Source organism: Monodelphis domestica, chromosome 1 (assembly GCF_027887165.1).
Source record: "Monodelphis domestica isolate mMonDom1 chromosome 1, mMonDom1.pri, whole genome shotgun sequence".
Lineage (NCBI taxonomy): Eukaryota > Metazoa > Chordata > Mammalia > Didelphimorphia > Didelphidae > Monodelphis > Monodelphis domestica.
The window spans coordinates 126,528,619-126,555,808 of record NC_077227.1 but is presented as its reverse complement, the minus strand read 5'-3'; the positions used below and the strand labels follow the sequence as shown (position 1 = coordinate 126,555,808).

Sequence of the window (27,190 nt, the reverse complement as noted above, 5' to 3'; positions counted from 1 at the left end):
TTTTCTGTCCCAGACTGAAGGACCCTTGAGGGGGGCTTCTGAAATTAGACTGAGAGACCTTGGTGGTTTTGTGAATTGAAAGAAGAAAAAAAGATTTTAAACAGTTGTCCTCTATCTCTCTGACTGTACCTCTGTCACAGTTGTGACTGGACTGATTTCCCAAACCCTCAAATTCTCCTTATAATTTAGGGAAATCCTCATCCCTCTTTCCTCAGTTCTCTATTCTGTTGTTTCCCAATAAACCCCTTACCTGAGAAAGAAAACAAGAGCATCTTCATAGTCCACTTGGGGGGAGGGGTGAAGTCACAAGCTTCAAGAAGAAACTGGGAGGGAGAGGCTGGAAGAAGGGAAGGGGGTGAGAGAGTGTGGGGGATCTGGGAGTGAAGGGAGGAGGAGGTTAGGAAATAGATTGATCTATCAGCTATCAGTAGAGATCAGTAGGCAGACCCCAGAGCATTCCCCTGTAGTAGTATCTCTCAGTGTCACTCAAAGTACATCTATCCCCATTGTAACTAGGCAGCCCTCAGGTGTGTCCCCCTAGTAGCAGCCCTCTAGTCTCAAGCCAAAGTACATCAGTCACTGCCACAAGAAATAGTCACACAGATCATCCTTTTTAGTATATAGAAGAATGAGTAGAAAAACATATCAAAGGAAAAATCAATACAATTTAGCAAATTTGAACATAGGAGACATAGGAAGAATAAAAGTCAAAGATCATTCCATGATTTTTACCTAGCAAAAAGTAACTGACAGTTATAGGAATGTTAGGAAGAGAAAGCAAGTGGAAGACAGGAGTAGGGAAAATTTGTCAGCCATGCTAAGTACTGATTCTACCATTGGTTTTTCAGGACAAGTTATTTCATCTTTTCTTCAATTTCTTTAGCTGTAAAAAAAGGACTAGCATTCCTAGTTCTCCTTTTAAGGTTGTGAAGAACCACTTGAAATCAAAATAATTGTAAAAGTGTTGATGAGTAGAATGTGCTGTGGAGATATGAAATATCATGAAGAGCCAAGATGCTGTACAGGTTAAAATCATGCATTATTCTCCAGCATATGTTATGTTTCTATAGAAAATTAATGAAAGTTAGATGCCCTTCAGGAGAGAGATATCTATCTCTCCTTATGAAGAGTAGAGAAATCCCCTTCCCCAAGCAGCTCTTTATATATATACTTTTAATTATCTTAATTAGCACTCTTTTCTAATGTGACCCCCATTGTTCCATTTTCCCCTTTTTTCTTATTATGGATTCCTAATAGCTCTGACAGTCAGCATTCAAAAGGTTAAAGAGGTTAGAAGCTGGTAAATTCCCATGAGAAAAGTCCCAAACATACAACTACAATCTTATCTTAACCCCCTATCTCAAATGTTTCAGTATGAAAGACCTTGGCCATGACTAAACTCTGACTCAACTTAGAAATTGCAAACTTAAGGAATGCTTCCATGAATTCACGAACTTTAGGAAACTTAAGGGGGGTAGGACAAAATAAAGAAAATATTACATACACAGACATTGTATCTTACACAGGTAGTAGTGGCCTACTAAAAGAGAAGCATTGTAGGGGGCAGCTGGGTAGCTCAGTGGATTGAGAGCCAGGCCTAGAGATGGGTCCTAGGTTCAAATCTGGCCTCAGACACTTCCCAGCTGTGTGACCCTGGGCAAGTCACTTGACCCCCATTGCCTAGCCCTTACCATTCTTCTACCTTGGAGCCAATACACAGTAAGGGTTTAAAAAAAAATAAAAGAGAAGCATTGTATTAATTTTCTATAAATTCTAGAGTTTACTTCTATACCTTTGGACACTGCTGTTGAGTCAGCCACTTAGAGCAGTGTGCCCATCCTCTCCCCTTTCCTAATAAAGGCCACATTTCTCTGTAAGCATCTTATCCAGTCTTCTGTCTGTTCATCAGAGTGACTTTGGGGTGGGGACACCAAGATTCCACTCCACACAATGGAAAGAGATACTTCAGAAACTATTCATTATAATCCCTAAAGCAAATAAACAAGAGAAAGGTCATGGGGGGGGGGGGCGGGGGAGACAGGTAAAATAGGTAGGAGAAATAGCAAGATTTTGATACACAACTTTTGATACGCCAGCCCAAAACTGAGACTTAAATCTCCAAATACTCCAAAATCTCCAAATACAAAGCCAATGGTATCAAGCCTTCTTACTATTTACACTGGGTCTTTTAGTCAACTATTGTACAAAGTCTCTTTGCCATTCAATAGAGATAAGGCCCCACCAAGTTTTATGAGTACTTATTTTCCTATCTAAGATGAAAATGAAACATATCATCATCTGAACCCAGTTCCACCTGGTACATAAAACCCCACAGAGCTAGCCATGCTTTTTTCAGGTTCATAAAAGTGTCTTAGGTAAATGGATTTATCTTCTTAAATTGGTTCTTTGAGCCTTGCTATACATACTGTAAACCTTAAAATTTCTTAGACTTAAGAAATATAGCTGAATTCCCTGGCGACCTTAAATTAATATATATCAGTCTTTTAAAGTGATTTCCTTGTCACAATACTCCCTATTGTGAACAAACCAGGAAACTACAATCAGGTAACCAACGTTTTCTATATCCTAGGCTACAGGAAAATAAACAACTCATATACCAGTTTACTTTTTAAAAAATAAATATTTTATTTTTTGTTATTCTGAACTTAGCAAACACTAAAAAATATTAGCATTTCACTACTCAAAGAACTGAAGTAATATATAAAAAAGCTATGAATCTCCCTTATGTACAGCATGTTTTTTTAATATACATAATATATTCAACATGCTAATACCAAAATGTCCCACTTGTCTGTTTCCCTCTGAACCTCCTTCTGTTCTGCTCTGTGTATTTAAAAATATTTCACTGATACTCTCATTCTTTTTTCCCCCTTGCCTCACCATCATAACTCTCTCTTTTATCCACTAGTTTACTTTCCATAAAGCTCAAACCTTTAGCCTCAGAGCACTAGGCAGTAGAACTACCTGTATCTCATTTGATTCTCAGAACAATTCTGTAACATAAGTATTATAGATATTATTTACTCCACTTTACCAATCAGAAAATTAAAATGATGTTAATTATCTTGCTTATGATTACATCAATTCAAGTAAGTGTGTGAGATGTGATTCTAATCAAGATAGAATGATAAAAGATTATGACCAAATAAAGGAATTTTGGATTTCATGAAGTGGAATGCTTGGGTTGATGAGGTGGAATAGGAGAGTGGAATTCATAGGAACTAAGTAGACTGAGGAACTAGGAAATTGGGTTATCTGGGAGAGCATCAATATGTAAAGTCTCCTTGCAATGTGGGCAGGAATTGAGGCAGAGAAAGACTGTAAGATACTTCAGTGCTTCAACAATCTGTGATTTCACTATCATAGGTATTCTCTTCCATCAACTCAAATTATAATCCTTATATGCCACTACTCTTTGGGAGTCTTTGGGAAGTCTTTGGGAGTTGCTGGGACAAAATAATTCACTATAGTTAACGTGGTGATGCTTTTCCTAACTTACAGAGGATGTTTCCCAGGTGACAAAGTCCATCACTGAATCTATATTTTAATGCTTTCCAGTTTGGCAGGACTTTAAGCCTTATAGCAGACATAATCTAAATTTAAAGCCTTGCTCCAAATGCCTTAATCTCAATATATATCTTTCTAATAAATGTGATTTCAACTATCACCATTATAAAAATATTTCCAAATAGGCATCTGCTATCTTAAATGATTCCTAAGTTCCCAATCAGCATTTCTAATTTGTACAACTGGAAATCTTACCTTCATTTCAAGTTCAAAATGTCTAGAATCATATGCACCAAAAACTAAGAGTAATATAATCCCAGTTGTAAGAGACCTTCATAGAATCACAGAACTTGAGAGTCAGAAAGGACCTCAGCAGTTAGCTAATCCAATCCATACACAAACCACAAACATATACCATAGCATAAACTTTCAAGGAAAGGGGAAATCACAATCTCTCTAAGCTGCCCAATCCACTTTTGGGAGCTCTAACTATTATATTAGAAAGTCTTTCTTGACATTGAACCTAAACTTGCTTCTTTGCAATTTTCACCATTTGTTTTAGATTCTGACCTCTGGGGCTACACTGAAAAAATCATCTCTCTTACCAATCCCTTAGTATTGTTACTACCTTGGAGCAGGTCAGAGTACTGCTGCAATAGCCTTTCAGTTGTTCCCCCTACCAGGAGTAACTACTCAGTCCATCCCCTACTCAGTAGTCAGAATGGTCTTCCTAAAGCACAGGTCTGGCCATATCATCCCCCATTCCAATTCAATAAACTCCAATGGTTCTGTATTACCCCCAAGATCAAAAATAAAATTCTATGTTTGGCTTTTAAAGATAATGCGACTCATTCCCCTTTGTCCAGATTCCTTCTCTCTGTCTCTGTCTCTGTGTGTGTGTCTCTCTCTCACACACACACACACATGCACATACAGCTCCCCACAAACTCAGCCACTGAGTAAGACTGGATTCCTTGCTGTTACTCAAACAAAATGCCCAGATTCAATTCTGTGTGTTTTCACTGGCTATCCCCTATGCCTGGAATGTTCTCTCTCCTCACGTATCCCTGTATCCTCCTCAAGTGGGGAATGTATTATTATTTTCCTCAAGGGGGACTATGTTATTGTTGTGAACTTTGACTTGAATTTGAGCCCAATTTAGAACAAGAGACTACCTCCCAGAATCTAAAAGGTACCATGAAGATGCTGCAGAGACCACACGCTGCACCAGAAGATCCAGATGGAACTTTGAGATATGGCAAATTTGAACTTTGGGGAGGTTGAATGTTTTTGTTTTGCATGTACACTCTTATGCCAAAGGGGACTCCCCCAATTGGCTTTTTGTCAATGCACCTATTGTTGATTTTGTTCCTTTTCCCTTTTTATTTTCCTCTTATCCCTAAATTATTATAATTTCTCCCTTTAAAAACTATAATATTTGTATATACTTCTAGTTCAAGTTATAAGTTAGTTATGTTTTCATGATCCATTGGAGAGAATGTATTGATTTAGAATCTTGAACCCTAGAGACTACATTTCCCACAATCCTCTTTCCCTTTTCCTGTTTGTGCATCTCCTTAAATGGATTGGGGTTTTAAGTTTCTGTTTCTGCCCACATGGCCTCTTTGGCTGATATCAGCGTGGAAGAGGGAGCAGGATTTTTTGCCTTTCTCTGTTTGTTTTTTTAATTTCTCTGGGTTTTTTAAAATTTCTCTCTGCTGGATTTTTAAAAAATAGTATTAAAATAATACTTGGAGTATTGAATATTAATTTTAATCTCTTACTTCTCTAGTTTCCTGTAAAGCTCAGTTAAGATCTACTTTCTACAAGAGACCTTTCCCAGTGCCCCTTAATATTGTCTTCCTTTTTTAATTATATCCCATTTTCTGCTGTCTGTATCTTATTGGTACATAGTTGTTTGCAAGCTCTTTCTCTCCCTTTAGACTATGAGCTCCTTGAGGGTAAGTCCTCATTTTACCTTTCTTTGCATTCCCAGCACTTAGCACAGTACCTGACCACTAGTAAACACTTAATAAATACTTGTTGACTAATTTTTTCCTCCTATTACTCCCCACATAAAGGAGATAAAAAATGAAATTATAAGTGAAATAAGAGTTCTGGCAAGAAAAATCATAAGGAGAAAAAAAATAGCTCCAAAGCAGGTAGAAAATCCTACCCAAAAGACTGAAAATCTGTGATTCCAAGAAACAAAAAGAAGTAATAGAATGAAATCAAAACACTTGAAAAGTAACTAGTAACCTTTCTAATAAGAGAAAGGAGTAAAACAAGAATATCTGATATCACCAGACATGACATAATGCTAGAAAAGTTAGTTATAACAATTTTTAAAATGAAATTGAGGGAATAAGCACAAAGAAAAAAATAAAATTATCAGCTTTTGCAGATGCTATGATAGTTTACACAGAAAACCCTAAGGAGATAACTCAAAATTGAAATAATATCATTAGCAATATAGAACATAAAATAAACCCTCTCAAACAATCAACCTTTATTAATAAAACCAGTAAGAAAGAGGTAGAAAGAGAAATCCCACTCAAAATAACTAGAGAATGTATAAAATATTTTGGAGTCCAACTACCAAGATACACATAGGAACTATATGAATACAACTCCAAAACACTTTTTACAGAAGTAAATTGAGAGCTACTAATCTTTCATAGATAGGCCTCCATGTCAACATAACAGGAATTCCAAATTAATATAATACAAATATAATATATATTCTACAGAATATGTATTCTGTAGTAGAAAAAAAAATTAATTTACTTAGTGTCATAAACATCAGCCACCAAAGGATTACTTTACAGAGCTAGAAAAATACAACAAAATTAATCTGAAGTAACAAAATGTCAAAATTCTTAAGGAAAATAATGAAAAAAAAAGTAAGAAGGCAGGAGACCTAGCAGTAGTAAGTTTCAAATAACAATCATACAAAACAGTATTAATCAAAACTATTTAGAAGTGGTAAAAAGAAAAAAAATTGATAAGTGGGGCAGCAAGGAGACCAGGTCTGGAGACAAGAAGTCTTGGGTTTAAATTTGGCCTTAGTTAATTCCTAGTGCTGTGACCTGGGCAAGACACTTAGCCCCAATTGGCTAGCCCTTATCATTCTTTTGCCTCAGAACTGCTACTTAGTAACAGTTCTAAGACAGAAGGTAAAGGTTTATTTTTATTTTAAAAAAACTTGATAAGTAAGAAGAGGTTAGGGTTAAGAGATTTATTAAAGATCATGAGAAATCAATGAATAAAGAAGATGCAAAATAAAGACCACGTGCCCATGGCTGATCAGCCAGTTCAAACACCTGCCTTACCACCACCAAGCTCGGGACTGGAAGTAAAGAGGACACAATGAAGTAAAAAACTAAACTACTGGGTAAAGATTTACTATCTGTCAAAAACTGCTAAGAAAAACTAGAAAGCAATTTGGCAGAAATTAGGTTTAGAACAACATTTCATACTTATATAGCACAAGCTCCTAATGGATGAATGACCAGTATGTCATCTGAACTATCTGTGGCTTTTTTCTATTTATTTATCAAGGGATCTAAGAGATCAATCAACCCTACAATATTTTTAAGACACTTGACAAATATTTGTGGCTCAATACCAAAATGAACCAAAATCTCAGAGGAGAAAAAAGCTTTTTGAGAAGAAATGAATTGGTTTTACTCTACTTTTCCCCAGTAAGGTTCATGTTGATCTTGGTCTTGCATCATGATCTCCATCCACTCTTACTTTCATTAGGGAGCAACAGCATCCTAGTCTCATCTTCCTGTCCATGCCAAACTTTCTTTATTTATTTGACTAAGATCCCTTCAGAAATCCAACTCAGGTCTTATGGTACTACACTGGTACTCAGAAGCTATGACCAATGGAGCTCAAGTGGGCTCAAGCTACCAGAATTACAGAGGACCCAATAGCCTTCAAGTCACCTAATATAGACCTTCCAGTGATGGAAGAGAAGAAACAATCTCCACAATTCCATAATCTCAAACCAAGGGATTAGAATGTGTTGTCTCCTACAAGGTTCTAAAGTTCCCTTTTCATATCAGCAAAATTGTTCTCCCTGATGTCCTACTATTCTGTAGAGATTTTATAATAGACTTTTCCTTCTTCATATTTACTATGCATTAATCTTAGAAAAGATATCACCCATTCACAATTCGGCTGAGGATAATATTTTTTTTAATTTAAATTAATTCATTTAGTTAATTTATAACATTATTTCTTGGTTACAAGAATCATATTTTTTTTTCCCTCCCTCCCCACCTCTACCCTTCCCCTAGCTGATGCGCAATTTCACTGGGTTTTACATGTGTCCTTGATCAGAACCTATTTCCATGTTGTTGGTGTTTGCATTAGGATGTTCATTTAGAGTCTACATCCCCAACCATATCCCTTTGACCCATGTATTCAAGCAGTTGTTTTTCTTTTGTGTTTCTGCTCCCACAGTTTTTCCTCTGAATATGGATAGTGTTTTTTCTCATAGATCCCTCCAAGTTGTTCAGGATCACTGCATTGCCACTAATGGTGAAGTCCATTACATTTGATTGTATGAGAATAATATTCTTTTATTTATTTATTTTTTTTTTTGGTTACAATAATCATTTTATTTCCCTCCCTCCCCTCTACCCACCCTTCCCACAGCCGATGTGCAATTTCATTGGGTATTACTTGTGTCCTTGATCAGAACCTATTTATGAGGATAATATTCTTAAGGAAGTAATGATTGTTTTTTTCAAATACCTGTAGCAAAGACTGAATCTTTCTAAAGTAGGAAGACCTACATTAAGGACACAAAGTTGGTTTGAATAGCCTATCAAAGTAGAGTCAACTAATCTACATAACTAGATTAAAGGGAGTAAGGGGAATAACTAAATCTAAGTAAACTTTGTTCTGCACATTAATTCAAGAAAAAAAACAGAAGAAATGAATTTGCATCAATCAGAGAATGGCTAAACAAATTTCACAAATGTAATGTAATATTACTGTGAACCAAGTATAGTAACATATGCCTGTAGTCCCTTGCCCCTGGGGAAGCTAAAGCTTGTGGTTCTCTTGAATTCAGGATCTGCAGTAGGACTAAAATCTATAGTCTATCTGCACTAAATCTGGCACAAATATAATGAGCCTCCAGAAGCAAAAGGTTACCAAACTGCACAAGATATTTGGGGAGATTCAGCCAGCTCTGGTTGAAGATAGGTTTTATGTGTTGGCTGCTGAGAGAAATAAAAATAAAAAGGCTGAATTCCATACTTCAGGAAATCATTCCAAGAAACTGCCCCAAAGAATTAGAAATTGAAACTAACAGACCAATGAAATCAATAGGACACAAACAGAGGAACCCTAAGTTTAATTCACCAACAAACATTAAACAAAGCCAAGGGAAAACCCAACAGATACCAGGAAAAAAAAATCCAAACTATTTGTCTTTTCCTTCTAGAAACTCCAAACACTTACTGGCTTAAGTAGCCTTACACTTGTTTAAAATTTGTTCCCTTATAAATTGACTAAATAAATTAATTTAAATTAAAAAAAAATAAAGTTTAATTGTTCTTGTTAGGCCCCTAAAAAGGTTATCTTTAGTCAGACACACCTAGGAATTGAGCCATTACCCTGTGTTTCTAAATTTAAAGCAATAAAATACTTAAATCAGGAACATGGGTACATTTCTAGTGTCACTTCCCCACCCACTTTATCTTCTGTATTTGTATTTGTATTTGTCTATCTCAGAAATCAAAGATGACTTTGAAGTTCTACATACTAAAACAATATCTTAGGCAAGATATCTTTTTGACACACAAAGTGTGAGGAACAGGGCCTGACAAGATGGTGGACTCCTCTCATAAGCCTATATAATGGAGTAAAAAGAAAAGAAAATTGAGTTAAGCTTCATGTTCCTCACTTCAGTTCCTTTTCCCCATATCTATATCAGAAGGACATGATAAGAACACCTGATAGGTTTGGCCTTTAAGAGGCTAACAGGTTAAACCACTGTACTTTAATTAGTGAAAACCCATGTGAATGATTGGGATTGTAAATTGTATGAGGATCAGTTGGATCTTCAGACTAGAGAACCATGGTCTCTAGTGACTAGCTAATGGTGAATGAGGTGAGGGTGCTGATTTGCATTAATAAAAGGGAGCCTACCTACTCCTATTCCTTGTACTTGCTTGCTAGCTATAACACCTGTAAAACTGGCTCATGAGTATCCATTCTCAAGAGAATGAAATAAAAGAACCTTTGCCACAATTAATGCTTCATTCAAAATTCTTTTGAGTAATTAGTTATTCCTCTCAAAGAGGGTTGTGGTTTCTGACTTAACTCCCTATATTATTTGTTGCCCAATAACAATCCTTTCTAATGACACATGAGTAAAATAGAGTAAATGATCTAATGAGTCATAAAAAGAACTTATTATGATATCAACAATATTCTTTATGGAGCCTATATGAAGATAAGCACTGTAATGAAGAACCACAACAGCTATTTTGTAGCTATTAATTCCTCTTTCAAAAACAAGTCTTAGAGTATATCAATGTATTTAAATTGCTTTATTACTTTATGAGAATTCTTTAAAAATGTTCAAAAAATTACATTAGAATGAATATGACCAGTAAACACAGGGGAAAGGAATCATTATGCCCTATGACATTCTTCAAATCATTTATTCTTGACTTTGTCTCTTCAGTAACACAAAAGAGAAATAGATTCTCATTTTAGATCTCCTTGTAAGACAGATGATAGAAAAAAGCTTCAATAATGGTTTTATTCAGCATACAATAAAAATACAAATACTGGTAGCCCTTTGAGTCTTCCAAAATTGTTTCCCATGATGAAAAAGCAGAGTGACTGACCAAAAGCTTCCACAAAAGCTTTGAAAGCTGGTAAAATTGTTCAAAGTAAAAAGTAAAGTAAAAAGAGTTCAAAGTAAAGGAAGAGGGAGCTAGAAGCCAGGATTTTTCTGTACATGTTCTAGACTCATGATGGTGAACCTATGGCACACATGCCAAAGATGGCACACAGACACCTCTCTGTGGGCATGCACACTATCACCTGTCAGAGTAAGTTACTAGAAAGACAGAGGAACTTGAGCAGAGATGCTCCCCTCCCCCTCTCCATCATCCCTACCCACCCCTCTGCCCAGTAGCCCAATGGAAGTGCTTACTTCCTCTCCTGAGCAGAACTCCTAGGCAACTCCCTCCCTTTCTCCTGTCCCTGTCTGGGATAAGGGAAGGGGTAAGGAAGGGATGAACTGGGGGTGGGGGGAGAGGGAGCACAGCACACGATATCTAAAAGGTTCTAAAAGGTTTGCCATCACTGTTAGACTCTCTTTTTTTTTTAATGTAATATATATTCATTAGAGTATAGTAAATACAATCTATTTCAGGGAAAACACATGCATAATGCCATATATATTTATTTATACTCACACAGGTATGTTTTTCTAGATAATTAATGTATTATATATCTTGAATGAGGAAATTTAATGAAGGAACTCTTCATTTGTTTTAACAAAAATTCCTTTAACTTGATGCCTTGTAACTGTGTAATTTGTCCAGAATATAATCCTAGGCAAGAGTTCAAGTATGTAAACTGACTAAGAATACAGTCCCAGTAACCTGAGTTATAATCTTAAATATAATCTGAAATGTATGTGTTACTATATTAATCATAAGTGAGTTACTCTGATAATTCTAGGTATATGAATCTATTTTATAATATACTTTATAGTAAACTAATTCATGTAAGATAGAGGCCAGCAGGTCACCCAAAGATCATGAAGGGCAGGGAGCCTCTGAGGGCTTCTGGGATTTAAGGATGTTGGAGATTTCTCAGAAATAGGGGTTGAAATGTATTATGTCAAGAATGATCAGAAAAGAAGCCTGTGTCAAAACATTCTGACCTTTCCATGGCCTACAATTTCCTATTGCTTACAAGAGTGACCTTTTAAGTCTTCCTCACCCCCATCCCTACTTTGTAAGTTTCTCTTTTTGCCTTTAAAAACCTGTAAATTGGACTCTCTTCTGAACTAAAGACACTTCATATTTCATGAGGCTCAAAAACAAAACCATGTAAGAATACCTAGTTTCATTCTACAGTTTTTCACTGAGTTTAATGACAATCCAACACAATATTGCTAAGACAAAGGAACTTAATAAGAAGTGGAAGAAAATTTCTCCAAAAACAATACTATCAATGATATCCTAAGAAATCTAATCTTACCACTCAAAAAGTCTTTTAGAAGACTAACATCTCAAAAACATACTTCCAGTAGGAACAATGGATCCTATTGATGGCTTTTACTAAAAGGACCATCACAAAACATGAATATTCTTATGTAAGCAGGTGTCCAAAAGAGCAAGACCATTCTTGAGATAGCAAAATGTACAGATATTTGCCTGGGTAAGATAAAAGAAGGTCAAAGTTACATGCTGTCTTCCAGGTTCCACCACTGAATATTTCATTATATCAGGCAGCTTGACTCAGCAACAGTGAAATCATGTCCTACAGCTGAAACTGTAAGATGAATCCAAGAACAAATGCTCTGGCCTACCCTTACCTTCCTCCCTTTCAAATCTGATTTTAGCAATCTATTCCTTATTGGAATACAGCATGACTTTGAATTATCTCATTGTCACTTCAGAAACTACACTCTCCATCACAAATTCATACTTTGAAAACTACAGCAAAAGTCCTTGTGGTTATTATAAGCTTCAATTTGCCCCTGCCCAAAGCATAGAATAACATTTTGTAATCTGCATAAATATCACTCTGGTATCCAATTACTCTGAGTTCACTGAATGTCCAATTGTCTCTGCACAGATGAATAAAGGCTACATAGTTTAAAAACAAAATTCAAACTAAATATTAAAGGCAGTTCTGGAAACATGCCTAAAGCAGAAGATGGAGAAAAGAAAAAGAATGGGTAAAGAGGGTAGAAATAGCTTGGAGCCCCTAACTTACTGGGAAACTTGTTCTGGGACAGGATGTACCTTATCCATATGGAAGATCAAGTCCAACTCACAGACATTTTCAAAACACTTGTCCAATGTCTCCACAAAAACCTGGAGAAAGAAGAGAAATCAAATTGGAAGAACAAGTTCACGAATCCCTGAATGTAAACTTGTTGGGGAGTGGGACAGTCATAAGTTTACCCCTTCCTCTCCAAGGAATTTCAGCAAATGATCTTATGCAATAGGCCTTTAAAAACAGTGTTACTTGATTTGGACTCCAGTACAAAGAATGCAAAAAGTTTCCCGGGAGGGGGTGGGGGGGTGGGGAGATTCTGTATTTTAATATGGGCACATTATTTATAAAGACATGTGAGATACCTTCTCCTTTCACAGGATACCTGAAAGTTTTTACTCAATTCTCTTTATTCAATCACCAATTCCTGTGCCAGTCTCTTAAATTTTACCCAGAGGGCTGTTCATAAGGACTTGACAAGGAGCACCACCTGGTGGTCATTTGACAATTCTGTCTCAGGTATCAAGCCCAGTAAAAGAACATAACCAGACAAGTAGGTGACAGCCATCCAGGGCAAACCATCTGTAGAGCTTGCCATAGTGCCTCTGGAGAACCCAAGGGACAAAGGAGATGTACAGGAATAGTGTAGAACAGGCAGTTCACACAATTACTCACCATCAGCTAAGACTTGGAGCCATTTTACTATCATCTCACCCTACAATTCCAAGATCACAGATCTGGAACTGAAAGGGAGCTGGGAGGACATCTAGCCCAACCCCTGTGGTTTGCCAATGAGGATATTAAGGACCCAGAAAGTTAAGTAAATGCATATTCTGTTTCTCCATAAGTCCATCAGACATACCTGAATGAGATCCAAGATCCCCAGTTCACTTTCTGAAGAATCCACACAAAACACAAAATACAAAGTGGCATAGTGTCGATAAATCAATTTGTAGTCTGAACCGCCAATCAAACTGCAGGAACAAGAGACAACCCCAGACAGCTGAAATTCTGAGCTAGAGTAAATGTGCTTTCTACTATACCACACTGCCCTAAAAATTTACAGCATGATTTACTAGATTAACCCACATTCAAATTATGTAGGTGACATGTAGCCCTTTCTTATAGCAATTTACAAGCACAGATCAGCCCTGAGAGGGGCAGAGGTCCGGCAGAAAAATTAAACAGGGTCTCTTCAAGAACACCTTTGCCAAGGATAAAGCCAGTTTCCTGGACCCAGCCAGATACTTAAAGAGCACCAGCCTGAAGTCATCACAGGACCTGTCAGCTGGTCAGACCTTGAAATAAGCAGAGATAAAGTAAGCTGCTGGCTTACCTTCCACCCTCTAGGAAGTTACAGATGTTGTCATCCCGTTTAAGGACAAGGTGGAAAGTCTCCCTGACGATCTGCTGTTGAATCTCTTCTGGCTACAGGAAAAAACAGAGTCAGATAAATCTATAGATTTATTTGAGATCCAAGGGGGCTACAGATATGAGGAAAGTAAGGCACACAACTCTACTATTCCACACATTGGAAATGAGAAGATTAAAACCCACAGATTTGTCAATCTAGTCTTCCCCATACACCCTTTCCCTTACTATGTTCTTTCTCCCTCCCTTCTAATATTACCAGGGATACACAAGACTTGCCCTATACCAGAAGTTCTCAAACTTTTTGGCATCAGGACCCATTTACATCCTTAAAAACTGAGGATCCCAAGGAACTTTTGTTTATATGAGTTATATCTGTTGGTATTTATTCTTTTTAGATATTAGAGCAAATTCTTTTATATTTCATTATTATCTCACTTAAAATAATGATAAACCCATCACATGCCAACATCAATAACATGTTTTTACCAAAAATAACTATTTTCCCAAACAAAAAAAAGTAAGAAAAGCAGTATTACTTGATGGTTTTTTGATAATCTTTTTAATGTGAGAAAAGCCAGCTGGACTCTCATATGAATGTTTCTGTATTCAGACTGCTGGAAAATGTTATTTTGTTTGATGTATATAAAGAAAATCTAGCTTCACACAGATATGTAGTTGGAAAAGCGAAAAATACTTTAATAGACAAATAATGTATTGTTGACATTGTTTTGAAAATAGTATAGATCTTGAGGGCCCTTTTAAAGCGTCTTGGGGAATTCCAAGAGTCTGGCAATCATACTTTGAGAGTTGCTGCCCTGAAACACCATGTAGGTTAATGGTCAACTACCACCCATTTCTAGCATCACCATGATGAAAACACTTCCAGGAATGCAGTGAGACACTGATCTTGCAGCCCAACTAATCCCAACTCCTTCTTTTGATTAATATTTTTGTGAGACTTTGAATAGTACCTTACCAAACATAATTATAATAGTACTTCATAATAAGTCTTGCCCAGATCATATAATAGCAGCAAGTATAAGTTTCAGATTTATATTACTAATCCTAACATCATAAAGTTACTCTGCTCTGACCATCACAAGAGTAATTTTGTCATATGGGTAAGTTTAAGCTTTTTGATCTCTTTCAAAAAGATGTGTATTCCTAGATAAGCTATACTATGTTCAAGTTATGATTTAACTTTTTAAAATTTTTCTGGGAAGATAAGTCTTTGTGTCTGAACTCTCAGTAACAATCCCTTCTGCACAAGTGAGGTCTTTTGAAATCTCTATGATTCTTCTGGTCTGGATAGACCTTGAAACCTAATGAGCAAATCTCTAGGTGGCATTCACTTCCAGTAAGAACTTAGTGGATAGATAATTAAACCTCAGTCCCAAAATGGGAACTGACTAAAGTGTCAGATTTATATTATTTTTTCTCCAGGAACTTCAATGTTCTGAATTTACCTTGAAGATGTATCTACTTAGGTGTATATTTCTTTTTTATATTAGTTTATATTTCAATAGCACCTTAAAGGCACTTATTCAGCTATGTGATGTAGATAAATCAAGAATTGTCATTCCCACTCTGCAGATGAGGAAATCAATGACCAAAGAGGTTAAAAGAATTGTTTATGGTCACATAACTACCAATTATCAGACCTGGAATCTGAACCCTGACTCCAAGGATACCTCCCTGTTCTTGGATAACTAGAAAAGTAGAGTAAATGCCCTATGCTTTCAAAACAGAAGGATCCACACCGCAGCCTAGTGGGGAATCTTTACTGTTTCCAGAATGATGCTCCCTCCCCTTGACTTACCACTACTGCTTTGATTCTGGGTGGCTTTTATTCTCTACTAGCAGCACATGGGAATAAGAGGACTAAGTCAGTGATGATGAACAGATGAGAAGTATGAAAAAAATAATTGAAGAAAATAACAATACATTTTAACTTGAACCTTGTCTAACAGACAGAAACTCAAAAGTTTCAATAATCTCATAGAATGGATGTTTCTCCAAAGTTGCATATTCAGATCCATTTATACCTGTCCATTCTGAACAACTCTTTGAATAACCTCTCATAATTTGTAACAGAAGGTCCACTCAAAATATTGGAGACCTTCCTGAACTTTGGATACCTCAAAAATCCAGGGTAGCATCCAATCTGTCATATGCTACTATTCTTTGACTAAACCATATGACATCCATTTTTCCATTACCTATAACCTCAATATCTTTCCTATTTTTGTTTTAAGTTCCTCATTGCTTGCTCATACCAACCATATACCTCATCATTTACTTCTGCCTTAAGAAAATTGCAGTCACTTTTAATGATTCTAAGCTTTTCCCAAAAATAAAGGCACATCTTTTTTTTTTCCTGTGTGACTTTTATCACACAAAACATATTTCCAGATTATTCATTTTTGTAAGTGAATAATCTTATAAAACCAAAACCCCATATCATATACCCAGATAAATGACAAATCATATGTTTTCATCTGCATTTATACTCAAACAGTTCTTTTTGTGGAGGTGGATAGCATTCTTTATCATAAGTCCCTCAGAATTTTCCAGGATCATTGTATTGCTGAGAGTAGCAGTCTATCACATTTGATCATTCCACAATATTTCAGTTACGGACTATGTTTTCCTAATATTGCTTATTTCACTCTGCATCAGTTCAAATAGGACTTTTCCAGCTCTTTCTGAAATTATCCTTTGCATCATTTCTTATAGAGCAATAGTATTCCATCACCATCATATACTACAATTTGTTCAACCATTTCCCCACTGAGGGACATACTTTTACTTTCCAATTCTTTGCCACCACAAAAAGAGTAGCTATACATATTTTTGTACAAACATGTCCTTCCCCATTTAGGGACATCTTTTAAATACATTGGTGCTTCTACTAGTGTTCTTAGATAGAATTATTATAAAAATAATTAAAATGATTATCAAACAGAGGTCAATGGAAAGACACATGCTAGTTTTGAGCCTATAGGCAACCCAGAAATAATTTTAAAATTTCCACAAAAGCTATAAATCATACATACATTTTTATCTTCCTATTTCTTTGTGGACCAACAATGAATTGAAGTTACTGAGACAAGTAGCTTTTCATTCAACACACAACGCATCATAGAAGTTGGCTAGATTCAGGACATGTTCTAAGGATGTGGGTCCAAGCTCAGGCTCTTCTGACAAATACTTGGCCCTGAGTTGGCAGAATAACAGGAAGTCTAATACTATAAATCTCTCATCTACCATTTAATCTAGTCTTGGGGGACCCTAAGGAAACCAAGTCACTTCTAAAACTCCAACTCCAAGACATTCTAAAATGACATGAATTCCTGAGGACTAACTTTGTCTCCATAGGATCTGGAGTAGTATGGAGAGAATCAGGATAGCTCATGATGACCAACAGTAAAAATAGACTCTTTTCCCATCTCTCTCATGAAGAGATATGTACAAAACAAAGTCCACAGGCTTCTGTCAAAATGAGGCTGCCCTCAGGAATATACCTTCTTATCTAGCAAAGCAGTATAGTTTGACTTAAAGCTGTAATCAGTACCTTAGTATTCTGAACTGATCATGAACAAAGCCTTGAAGAAAACAGAATTTTTACACCAGTACGCATTTCTTTTATGATACTGCTACTATCCAGAATGAGGGTTCTTAAACCTGTGGGCCACTAACTACCCAGAGATCCATGAATAAATTTCAGAGTCTGTGGATTTCTATATGAAAAAAATTACATATTTATATTCACTAACCTCTAATTTAAAAAATAAATTTTTTTCTGAGGAGGGTCTCCTCAGATTTCCCAAGACTGATAAAGTGTATACAACACAAGAAAAGTTATTAAATCCTGACCAAGAATCTCCAGAACCACTGAAGTTCCTCAAGAATTCAGGAGGGAAAGAATTAGAAAGAGAAATTCCATTTAAAGCCACCCAAGACAATATAAAATACTTAGGAATCTATCTGCTGAGACAAACACAGGAACTATATGAACACAACTACAAAACACTCTCCACACAATTAAAACTAGATCTAAACAATTGGAAAAACATTGATTGCTCGTGGGTGGGATGGAACGAGCCAACATAATAAAAATGACCATCCTACCCAAACTTATCTATCTATTTAGTGCCATACCCATTGAACTTCCAAAAAACTTTTTTACTGAATTAGAGAAAACCATAACAAAGTTCATTTGGAAGAACAAAGGATCAAGGATATCCAGGGAAATAATGAAAAAAAATACAAAGGAAGGGGGCCTTGCAGTCCCAGATCTCAAACTATATTACAAAACAAAGGTCATCAAAACAATTTGGTACTGGCTAAGAGACAGAAAGGAAGATCAGTGGAATAGACTTGGTGTAAATTAGCTCAGCAAGACAGTCTATGACAAACCCAACGACCCCAGCTTTTGGGACAAAAATCCACTATTTGATAAAAACTGCTGGGAAAATTGGAAGGCTGTGTGGGAGAGATTAGGTTTGGATCAACACCTCACAAACTACACCAAGATAAACTCAGAATGGGTGAATTACCTGAACATAAAGAAGGAAACTATAAGTAAATTAGGTGAACACAGAATAGTGTACATGTCAGACCTTTGGGAAGGGAAAGATTTTAAAACCAAGCAAGACTTAGAAAGAGTCACAAAATGTAAAATTAATAATTTTGACTATATCAAATTAAAAAGTTTCTGTACAAACAAAACCAAAGTAACTAAAATTAGAAGGGAGGCAACAAATTGGGAAACAATCTTCATTAAAAAACCTCTGACAAAGGTCTAATTACTCAAATGTATAAAGAGTTAAACCAGTTATACAAAAAATCAAGCCATTCTCCAATTGATAAATGGGCAAGAGACATGAATAGGCAGTTTTCAGCCAAAGAAATCAAAACTATTAATAAGCACATGAAAAAATGTTCTAAATCTCTTATAATCAGAGAGATGCAAATCAAAACAACTCTGAGGTATCACCTCACACCTAGCAGATTGGCCAACATGACAGCAAAGGAAAGTAATGAATGCTGGAGTGGATGTGGCAAAGTAGGAACACTTATTCATTGCTGGTGGAGTTGTGAATTGATCCAACCATTCTGGAGGGCAATTTGGAACTATGCCCAAAGGGCGATAAAAGACTGTCTGCCCTTTGATCCATAGCACTGCTGGGTTTGTACCCCAAAGAGAGAATAAGGAAAAAGACTTGTACAAGAATATTCATAGCTGCGCTATTTGTGGTGGCAAAAAATTGGAAAATGAGGGGATGCCCTTCAATTGGGGAATAGCTGAACAAATTGTGGTATATATTGGTGATGGAATACTATTGTGCTAAAAGAAATAATAAAGTGAAGGAATTCCATGAAGACTGGAACAACCTCCAGGAAGTGATGCAGAACGAAAGGAGCAGAACCAAGAGAACATTGTACACAGAGACTGATACACTGTGGTTCAATCGAAAGTAATGGACATTACTACCATTAATGGCTTTACAATGTCCCTGAACAATCTGCAGGGATCTATGAGGAAAAAAAAACTATCCTCAAGCAGAGGACAAACTGTGGAGTAAAAACACGGAGGAAAAGCAACTGTTTGACTATACAAGAGTGGAGGGGATATGATTGAGGAGAGAAGCTAAATGAGCACCCTAATGCAAATACCAACAACAAGGAAATGGGTTCAGAGCAAAGACACATGTGATACCCAGTTGGCTAGGGGAGGGGTGGCAGCAGGAGGGGGGGGAGGAAAAGAAAATGATCTATGTTTCCAATGAATAATGTATGAAAATGACCAAATAAAATAATGTTAAAAAAAAAAAAGAATTCAGGAGGGAGTTCAGGTAGCAGCTAAGTGGCTCACTGAATAAAAAGCAAGACTTGAAGTTAGGAGAATACAGGTTCAAATAGGGCCTCATATATTTCCTAGCTGTGTGACCTTAGGAAAGTCACTTAACCCCATTTGTCTAGCCTTTGTCTTTCTGTCTTAGAATTGCCACTAAAACAGAAAGCAAGAGTTTACCAAAAAAAAGAATTTTTTTATAACACCAAAGGGTACATTTCATAGAATAAGTAAGTTCTAGTGTAATAAATAAGGTCTGAAGAGATACCTTTCCTTTTTTTTGATCTCAAAAGTCTGGGAAAGTCAAAGAGAGAGTAAAGAAGACATCTCTTTCACAAAGGATAAAACCATAAGCTCCAGTTTTACCCAATACCATTAATATTAAAATAAATAGACTATTAAGAATTTAAAAGTAACTCTGACCTCTGTTCCTAGTGTTAACAGAGGCAACCCCATGGAATATGTATTCTGGCTCCAAGAAGATGGATATGCAATTACATATGGCTAAAGGACAATGACTTTGCTCTGGGATGACATGCATTACCTCATGATTACCAACAGTTAAAACAGGCTCTTTTTCCATCTCTCTCATGAACAGGTAGGCACAAAACAAAGTCCAATAGGTTCTGTCAAAATGAAGTTGGCCTCAGGAATGTACCTTCTGTTGGTCCCCATGGCTAGGTTGCTAAAAGGCCAGGTGCTTTGCTTTGAGATAATGCAGAATCCCTTATATGTCACCATGACTTCTTGTTGTTTAAGTCATGTCCAACACTTCATGACCCCATTTAGGGTTTTCTTGGCAAAGATACAGGAGTGATTTTACCATTTCCTTCTCTAGCTCTTTTTTTTACAGATGAGAACATGGAGACAAACAGGGTTAAGTGACTTGCCTGGGGCCACACAGCTACTAAGTGTCTGAGGCCATATTTGAATTTAGATCTTCCTGACTTCAAGTCCAGCACTCTATCCATTTCACCACTCAGCTACTCTGTCACCATGACTGGGGACTGTCAAAGAGGATTGGTGACCATAAAAGATAAATAGTCAAAGGATATAAATAAGCTGTTTTCAAAGTAAGAAATCTAAGCTACAGATACACGAAAAAATTCCCCAAAATACTAATACTTAACTAATTATACTATCTATATAATATACATATATATAACTAATAATGTAATTCTGAGGTTCCAACTTGTATCCCTCAGCTTAAAACAAAGACAAAAAAAGAAAGAAAAGAAAAAATGCTGGAGTGGACTAAGGGAAATTAATGCACTACTGGTAGAACTATGAATTGATCCAGACATTCTGGAAAGCTATTTGAAACTATGCCTGAAAAGTCACTAAACTGTTGGGAGAACATAACTAACTCCATCTTGAAGCAACCTTGACAATTAGAACTGACATGACAAAAACATTTTATAAAGATTGAAAGAACATTTATATGAGGCAAATGTTTTAGAATATAAAATATAGATATTATATAATAAGAATGTAAAACATGGAAACAGGAAAATGTCATAACAGCCTTGATGTTTTTCTATTGCTTAATCCATTTTTCTTTTAAACCTATAAAACTATAAAATCTTGCCATGTAAAACTGAAGCAATGATCAGACCAATATGACTCTATAGCCTCTAAATTAGATGAGTAAAATCTTTTGACTATGTGACCAACTCAGCCTTATTTTTGAAACTCTGCATATCCTCTGACCCAGAAATAACATTATTAGACCTAAATCCCATAACACCTAGCTGTGTAACCCTAGGCAAATCACTTAACCCTGATTGCCTGGTCCTTGTTGCTTCTTCTGTCTTAGAATTAAAACTAAGACAAAATGTAAGGGTATTTAAAATAAAGAAGAAATGAAAGAAAAGGAATTTTAAAAAGAGGAAAAGAATCTGTGTGTAAAAAATTTTTATAGCAGCAATTTTTGTGGTGACAAAAGGAAATTAGGGAGGTACTCATCAGCTGAGGAATGGCTAAGCAAATTATGGCATATGAATGTAATGGAATACTACTGTATTATAAAAGATGACAAAAGAGATGGTTTCTGAGAAGTCTGGGAAGACTTGTATAAACCGATACAAACTGAAGTGAGCAGGAAGTAGAAGCACAATTTATAAAAACATTGTAAAAACAAGCAATCGGGAAAGACTTAAAAAGCTCTGATCAACACAATATTTAACCATGAGTCCAGAGGACTAATGATGAAAAATGCTACTCAACTCCTTAAAGAGAAGTCCTGGACTAAATGTGAAGAATGAAATATACATTTTTGGATATGGCCAGTGCAGGAATTTGTTTTGCTCAACTATGCATTTTTGTTGTTTTTTTTTAAAAAGCATTTACCTTCTGTCCTAGTAACAACTGTAAGACCAAAGGACAAGGACTAGATAAATGAGTGTTAAGTGACTTGCCCAAAGTCACAAAGCTGGGAAGTATCTGAGGCCAGAATTATGCATATTCATTACAAGAATTTTGTGCCCACCCCCCCCAGTGGAGTGGGAGGAAAATAAAGGCTTATTAACAGAAAAAAATAAAGCAATTTAAAATATTCATAGTAGCAAAGAATTGGAAACCAAAGGGTGCCCCATTAACTGGAAAATAGTTGAACAAGTTATGGTCTATGAACTTAACAGAATTAAATTTGTGCTGTAAGGAAATTACCAAAGATACCAAAGGGCTCTTCTGAGAATATTTGCACTAACTGATCCAGAATAAAGTAAGCAAAACCAGGAGAACAACTTATACTATAAAATTATAAAAATGAACAGTTTGGAAAGACTCAAGAACTCTAATCAACACAAAGAACTGTCATAAGTCCAGAGGGCTAGTGATGATGAATACAAACTCCTGAAAGAGATGGACTAATATGCAGATTGAATATTTAGTATTTAATATGCAAAAGATAAACATTTTTGTATATAGCCAATATAAGAATTTCTTTTGCTCAACTATGCAAATTTGTTACATGGACTTTCTTTTTCTCTTTACTATGTTCTCTTAACCAATTAAGGTTAGGGAACATAGGAAGAGAAAATAATTTTTTCTTAAGTGTAAAGTTACACACAAATTAGTGAGAGCTAAACCTCAGTTGGGCATAAGGTAGGAGAAAAGCCACCCCCTCCCCCTCTCATCTAGAGGGTGCTGGATCAATTCTTCCTCAGGCTTACAGTAAGGGAGTAAATTGATAAAGAGAGTAAAATGAAATTCCTTTCTTTCCCCAGCCCAAGCCCTATCACCAGCTCCAGGGGAAGTGCTCCAGTTTAACCTTTTGCCAAATCACTATTTTTAAGCATTCTCAAAACCTTCTCTTATGGCACTTCAGCCTTCTGAGTCTGGAAGACAATTTGGTCTTATTACAGAAGTACAGAGAAGAGGGTTGAGCTACTGTAGTTCTGCCTCTAACTAGAAGGATGATCTTAGGGAAATCAATTATATCTCTGAGATGCAATCTGTAAACTGATTGTTCTCTAAGATTCCTTTCAATTCTACCAGTATGCACACCCAGAACCTGCACAGAAAAAAATAAGACTCATTGTTCTCATAGATAAGCTAACAAAAAATACTGGATTTTTTCCTTCTGAAAGAAAAAAAAATGAAATGACTGAACAACATATCTTTAATATATTAAACAGTTATCTCTAAGATGGATTTAAATATTAAGGCATATACAGTTTGTATTTAAAACTTAATTTAAAATAATTCTGTACAATGAAGTGGGGATACATATGAAAATAAATTCTATCCCATTTCTTTCTTTAAAAAAAAACAACCCTCTTACATTCTATCTTAGAATTGATATTAAATATCAGTTCCAAGGCAGAAAAGCAGTAAGGGCTAGGCAAGTGGAATTAACTGACTTGCTCAGGGTCACAAAGCAAAGAAGCATCTAAGGCCACCTTTGAATCCAGGACCTTCCAGCTCCAGGTCTGGCTCCCTATCCACTGAGCCACCTAGTTGCCCTTGTCTCATTTATTTCTACATGAATTTTGAAACAGTTGTTTCCCTTAGGTCTATGTTGTCTTTGTTGCTCAGTCATTTTTCCATTGCATAAGACTCTATGGATCCACTTGGAGTTTTTTTACAAAGATACCAGAGGGGTTTGCCATTTCCTTCTCCAGCTCATTTTATGGATGAGGACTTGAAGCAACCAGAGTCAAACAGAGAACATTAAATGGTCGGATAGAGACCATTAAATGGGAAAAGGCTTAGACTCTACAAGTCTGTATTTTGGAGGAGAGCATTGTGATGGGGCAGCTAAGAGGCACAATGGGCAAAGTGCCAAGACCTGGAATCAGGAAGTCTTATATGAGTTCAAATCCAGCCTCAGACACTTACTATGTAACCTTGGGCACTTAATATTGATTCTAAGCCAAAAGGTAGGAGTTTCGGTTGGGTTTGTTTTTTTTTTTAAGACTCTCACCTTCTCTCTTAGAATCATTAGTATACCTTCCAAGGTAGAAGAGCAATAAGGGCTGGGCAACTGGGGCTGTGACTTGCTCAGGGTCACACAAAGGTAAGGGTTTTTAAAAAAAATAATAATTAAATACAGAAGACTACATGTCTAGAATCAATTTAAAAAAGAATAATTACTGACATTTATATAGCATACAAGTTTGCAGGTCACTTTACATTCATTATCTCATTGTTGTCTCATAACAACCCTAAGAGTTAAGAGACTCTTAGCATAAAGTGTAAGTGGCATCAGAAAGGCAGGATTCAAATCTCTGTCTCCTGACACCCAAGTCCAGCACTATGTAGTCATCTACTGAATCACCTAGCCACCCTGTCCCATTTATTTCAGCTTTGAAAGTGACCACTATGTAATGATTATGCCATGCAGCCCTGACCATAATGACTCTCAAGGAAAGGGGCTCAGTCCTAAGGGTTATCATAGGACCGTTAATCTAGAGCCAAAAAAGATCTCAGAGAACATTTACCCTAACAGTTTCATTTTCCAGATAAGGAAACTGAGGCCAGTTAAAAGGACTTGTCCAAGGTGACATCTATTAAAAGCAGCAGAACCAGGACTGGAAGTTAAATTCTTTCCATTAGATCAGGACATCGTAAAAGGTTTGCACAGGGAAAAAGATAACCAAGTTTCAGGGAGAGAGGTAGGGTATAGACTAGTGATGGCAAACCTTTGTTGCACACCCTTTAATCACTCAAAGCACTTTAATATGGATTCATTATTTCTCTCCAACAATGGCTACATCAGGGTAACCTGGGATAAGGGCTGAAATTGGAAAGGGGGGAGGGGGATTATCTGACCAGGAAGAGAGCTGCTTACGAACCAAGTCAAAGCCAAGAGACTTAGGGACCAAGACAGAGACCTAAAATGAAGAACTACTCTCACCAGCTTTCCAAACCATTAGGAGAGGGCTTCAATTAAATTCAATGGACATTTATTAAGCACCCTACCACATGCCTGAGGCGGTGGTGCTAAAAGGGGGGTAAGGGGGAGAGGGGATGCAAAAGGGAGTTCCTGCCCTCCAGGAGCTTACAGTCTAATGGGGGAGGGAGGGAAAAGCAGCATGCAAATAAATACAAGCAAAGAAAGCCTTACACAGGATATGTAGGGGTTCACTGGAGGAGGAATGGCACTAGCAGTTTTAAAATATTGTTGATTATGATGATCATTGAAAATCATAATTTATTTTTATCCTAAATTTTCACGCCTGACCTCCTTCTACTCATGCCTGTTTTACAGACAAGGAAACTGAGGATCCGAGAGATGAGGTGGCCGGTCCAAGGTTGCACTGGTGGAGTCCGAGTAAGGGCGTGAATGACAGCTATCAGGGGCGCTGATTTCGAATTCCAGCTCCACTACTTGTTGCTAGCCCTCTCTGGGCCTCAGTTTCCTCCTCTGTAAAATGAAGGCTGTGCGGAAAGGTACTCTCGACAGTCAGGCATTCTGAAACTCCAAATCCAGCCCTTCTTCCCCTCCCCCGTCCCCACCCGCCACCTCCTCGGATCACTGGGGGAGGTGTAGACGCCTGGGTAGTGGAATAGATGCGACCAGAGGGGAGAGGTCAGGGAGGAAGAAGAGGAGGTCGTGCTGCAGCGCGAAGGGGACCGCACTCACGAAGCGCTGGTAGAAGCGGACCAGCCGCGGCTTCCCGTGGTTGTTAAACACCAGAATTGCCTGAATCATTTTTCTGAAGTGCTGCTACTGCCGCTGCCGCTGCCGCTGCCTCTCAGCCACAGCTCCTTCCGCCAGGACTGACGCTCACTTCCGGCCGATGCCTCTGCCAATAGTACCCCCTCCGGAAACCTAGAGGGGGCATCCAAGGCCCTCCCCTTCTTTCGTCTCCCGCCCCTCCCGTCTTGCCCCCACCCTCACTATCCAGGAGTGTAGTCCTCAGTGACTGGGACTCAATTCTCCCACCAGCTTTTTTGTAATCCTTGGGAGCCTGTTACTGAACTTTACAGCACCAACAACGTGAGCTCCCCAGCCTGATACTGACGGTCCCCAGCATTTTTTCTTCCAGAAAGTGTTCAAAAACGCATATACCTGTCCTGCTCCAAATAAATGGAATGGATAAATAACAGACCTTTAGTGAAGGTCCTAGATTCAAAAAGACTTAAGTTCTCAAATACAGCCTCAGACCCTCACTTGCAGTGAACCTGGGAAAGTGACTTCACCAATTTTTGCCTCAGTTTCCTGATCTGTAAAACAGGGATAGTATCTAACTCCCAGAATTGCTGTGATGATCCAATGAGATAATACACAGTGCTCAGCAAAATGTTAGCTATTATTATTGTTTTATGGGATATAACATACCCTATCTTCACTACAATGGATAGCACACAAGGGCTGGAGTCTGGAGGACTAGAGTTCAAATCCAGCCTCACTCAGACACTCACTATGTGATCCTGGGAAAGTCACTAAATCTTTTGCCTCAGTTTCCTTATCTGTAAGACAGGAATAATAATAGCACCTTTCAGGGTTATTGTTGGTTTCTTGGTGTTAATGACTAGGCAAATGGAATTAAGTAACTTGCCCAAGGACATACAACTAAATTGTATCTAAGGTCAAATTTGAACCCAGGCCCTAAGCCATCCAGCTGCCCCTTTTCAGTGTTGTTGTGAGGATCACAAGGGATAAGGATTGTCAAGTGCCTGGCACAATAAATATTTTGTTGTTGCTGAACAGTCATGTCTTACTTTTTGTGACTCCATTTGGGATTTTCTTGGAAAAGACAATGGGGCAGTTTGCTATTTTTCTCCAACTCATTTTACAGATGAGGAAATGGAGGCAAACAGGGTTAAGTGGGGCTCTATGCACTGTGCCACCTAGCTGTAGCAAATATTGCATAAATATTGCTATTATTATTATTATATAACATTTTCTTTGCTCCCAAAAATTTAGACACAAAGTAATCTTGTGAAGGAGTATTGCAGGCAATAAAATGCCTTACAAGCACCTGTTTTATC

The 27,190-nt window shown here is 37.1% G+C and overlaps 1 protein-coding gene across 3 annotated transcripts in view; it reads right to left on the bottom strand.

The window, feature by feature from the left end:
• The window catches only part of LOC103106484 (AP-3 complex subunit sigma-2), an 82,528-nt gene that overhangs the window by 24,869 nt on the left and 30,469 nt on the right, over positions 1-27,190 (bottom strand). Inside the window, exons 1-4 of one of the 3 annotated variants that reach the window (XM_007479326.2) lie at positions 25,839-26,003; positions 13,856-13,947; positions 13,382-13,493; positions 12,546-12,617 (exon numbers count right to left, since the gene is read on the bottom strand). In XM_007479326.2, the coding sequence (XP_007479388.1) occupies positions 12,546-12,617; positions 13,382-13,493; positions 13,856-13,947; positions 25,839-25,907 (345 nt within the window). In that variant the 5' untranslated portion in view covers positions 25,908-26,003. Of the gene's footprint in view, positions 1-12,516; positions 12,618-13,381; positions 13,494-13,855; positions 13,948-25,838; positions 26,004-27,190 lie in introns of those variants that run through there. The other 2 variants (XM_056806342.1, XM_056806350.1) reach the window with 2 other exon arrangements.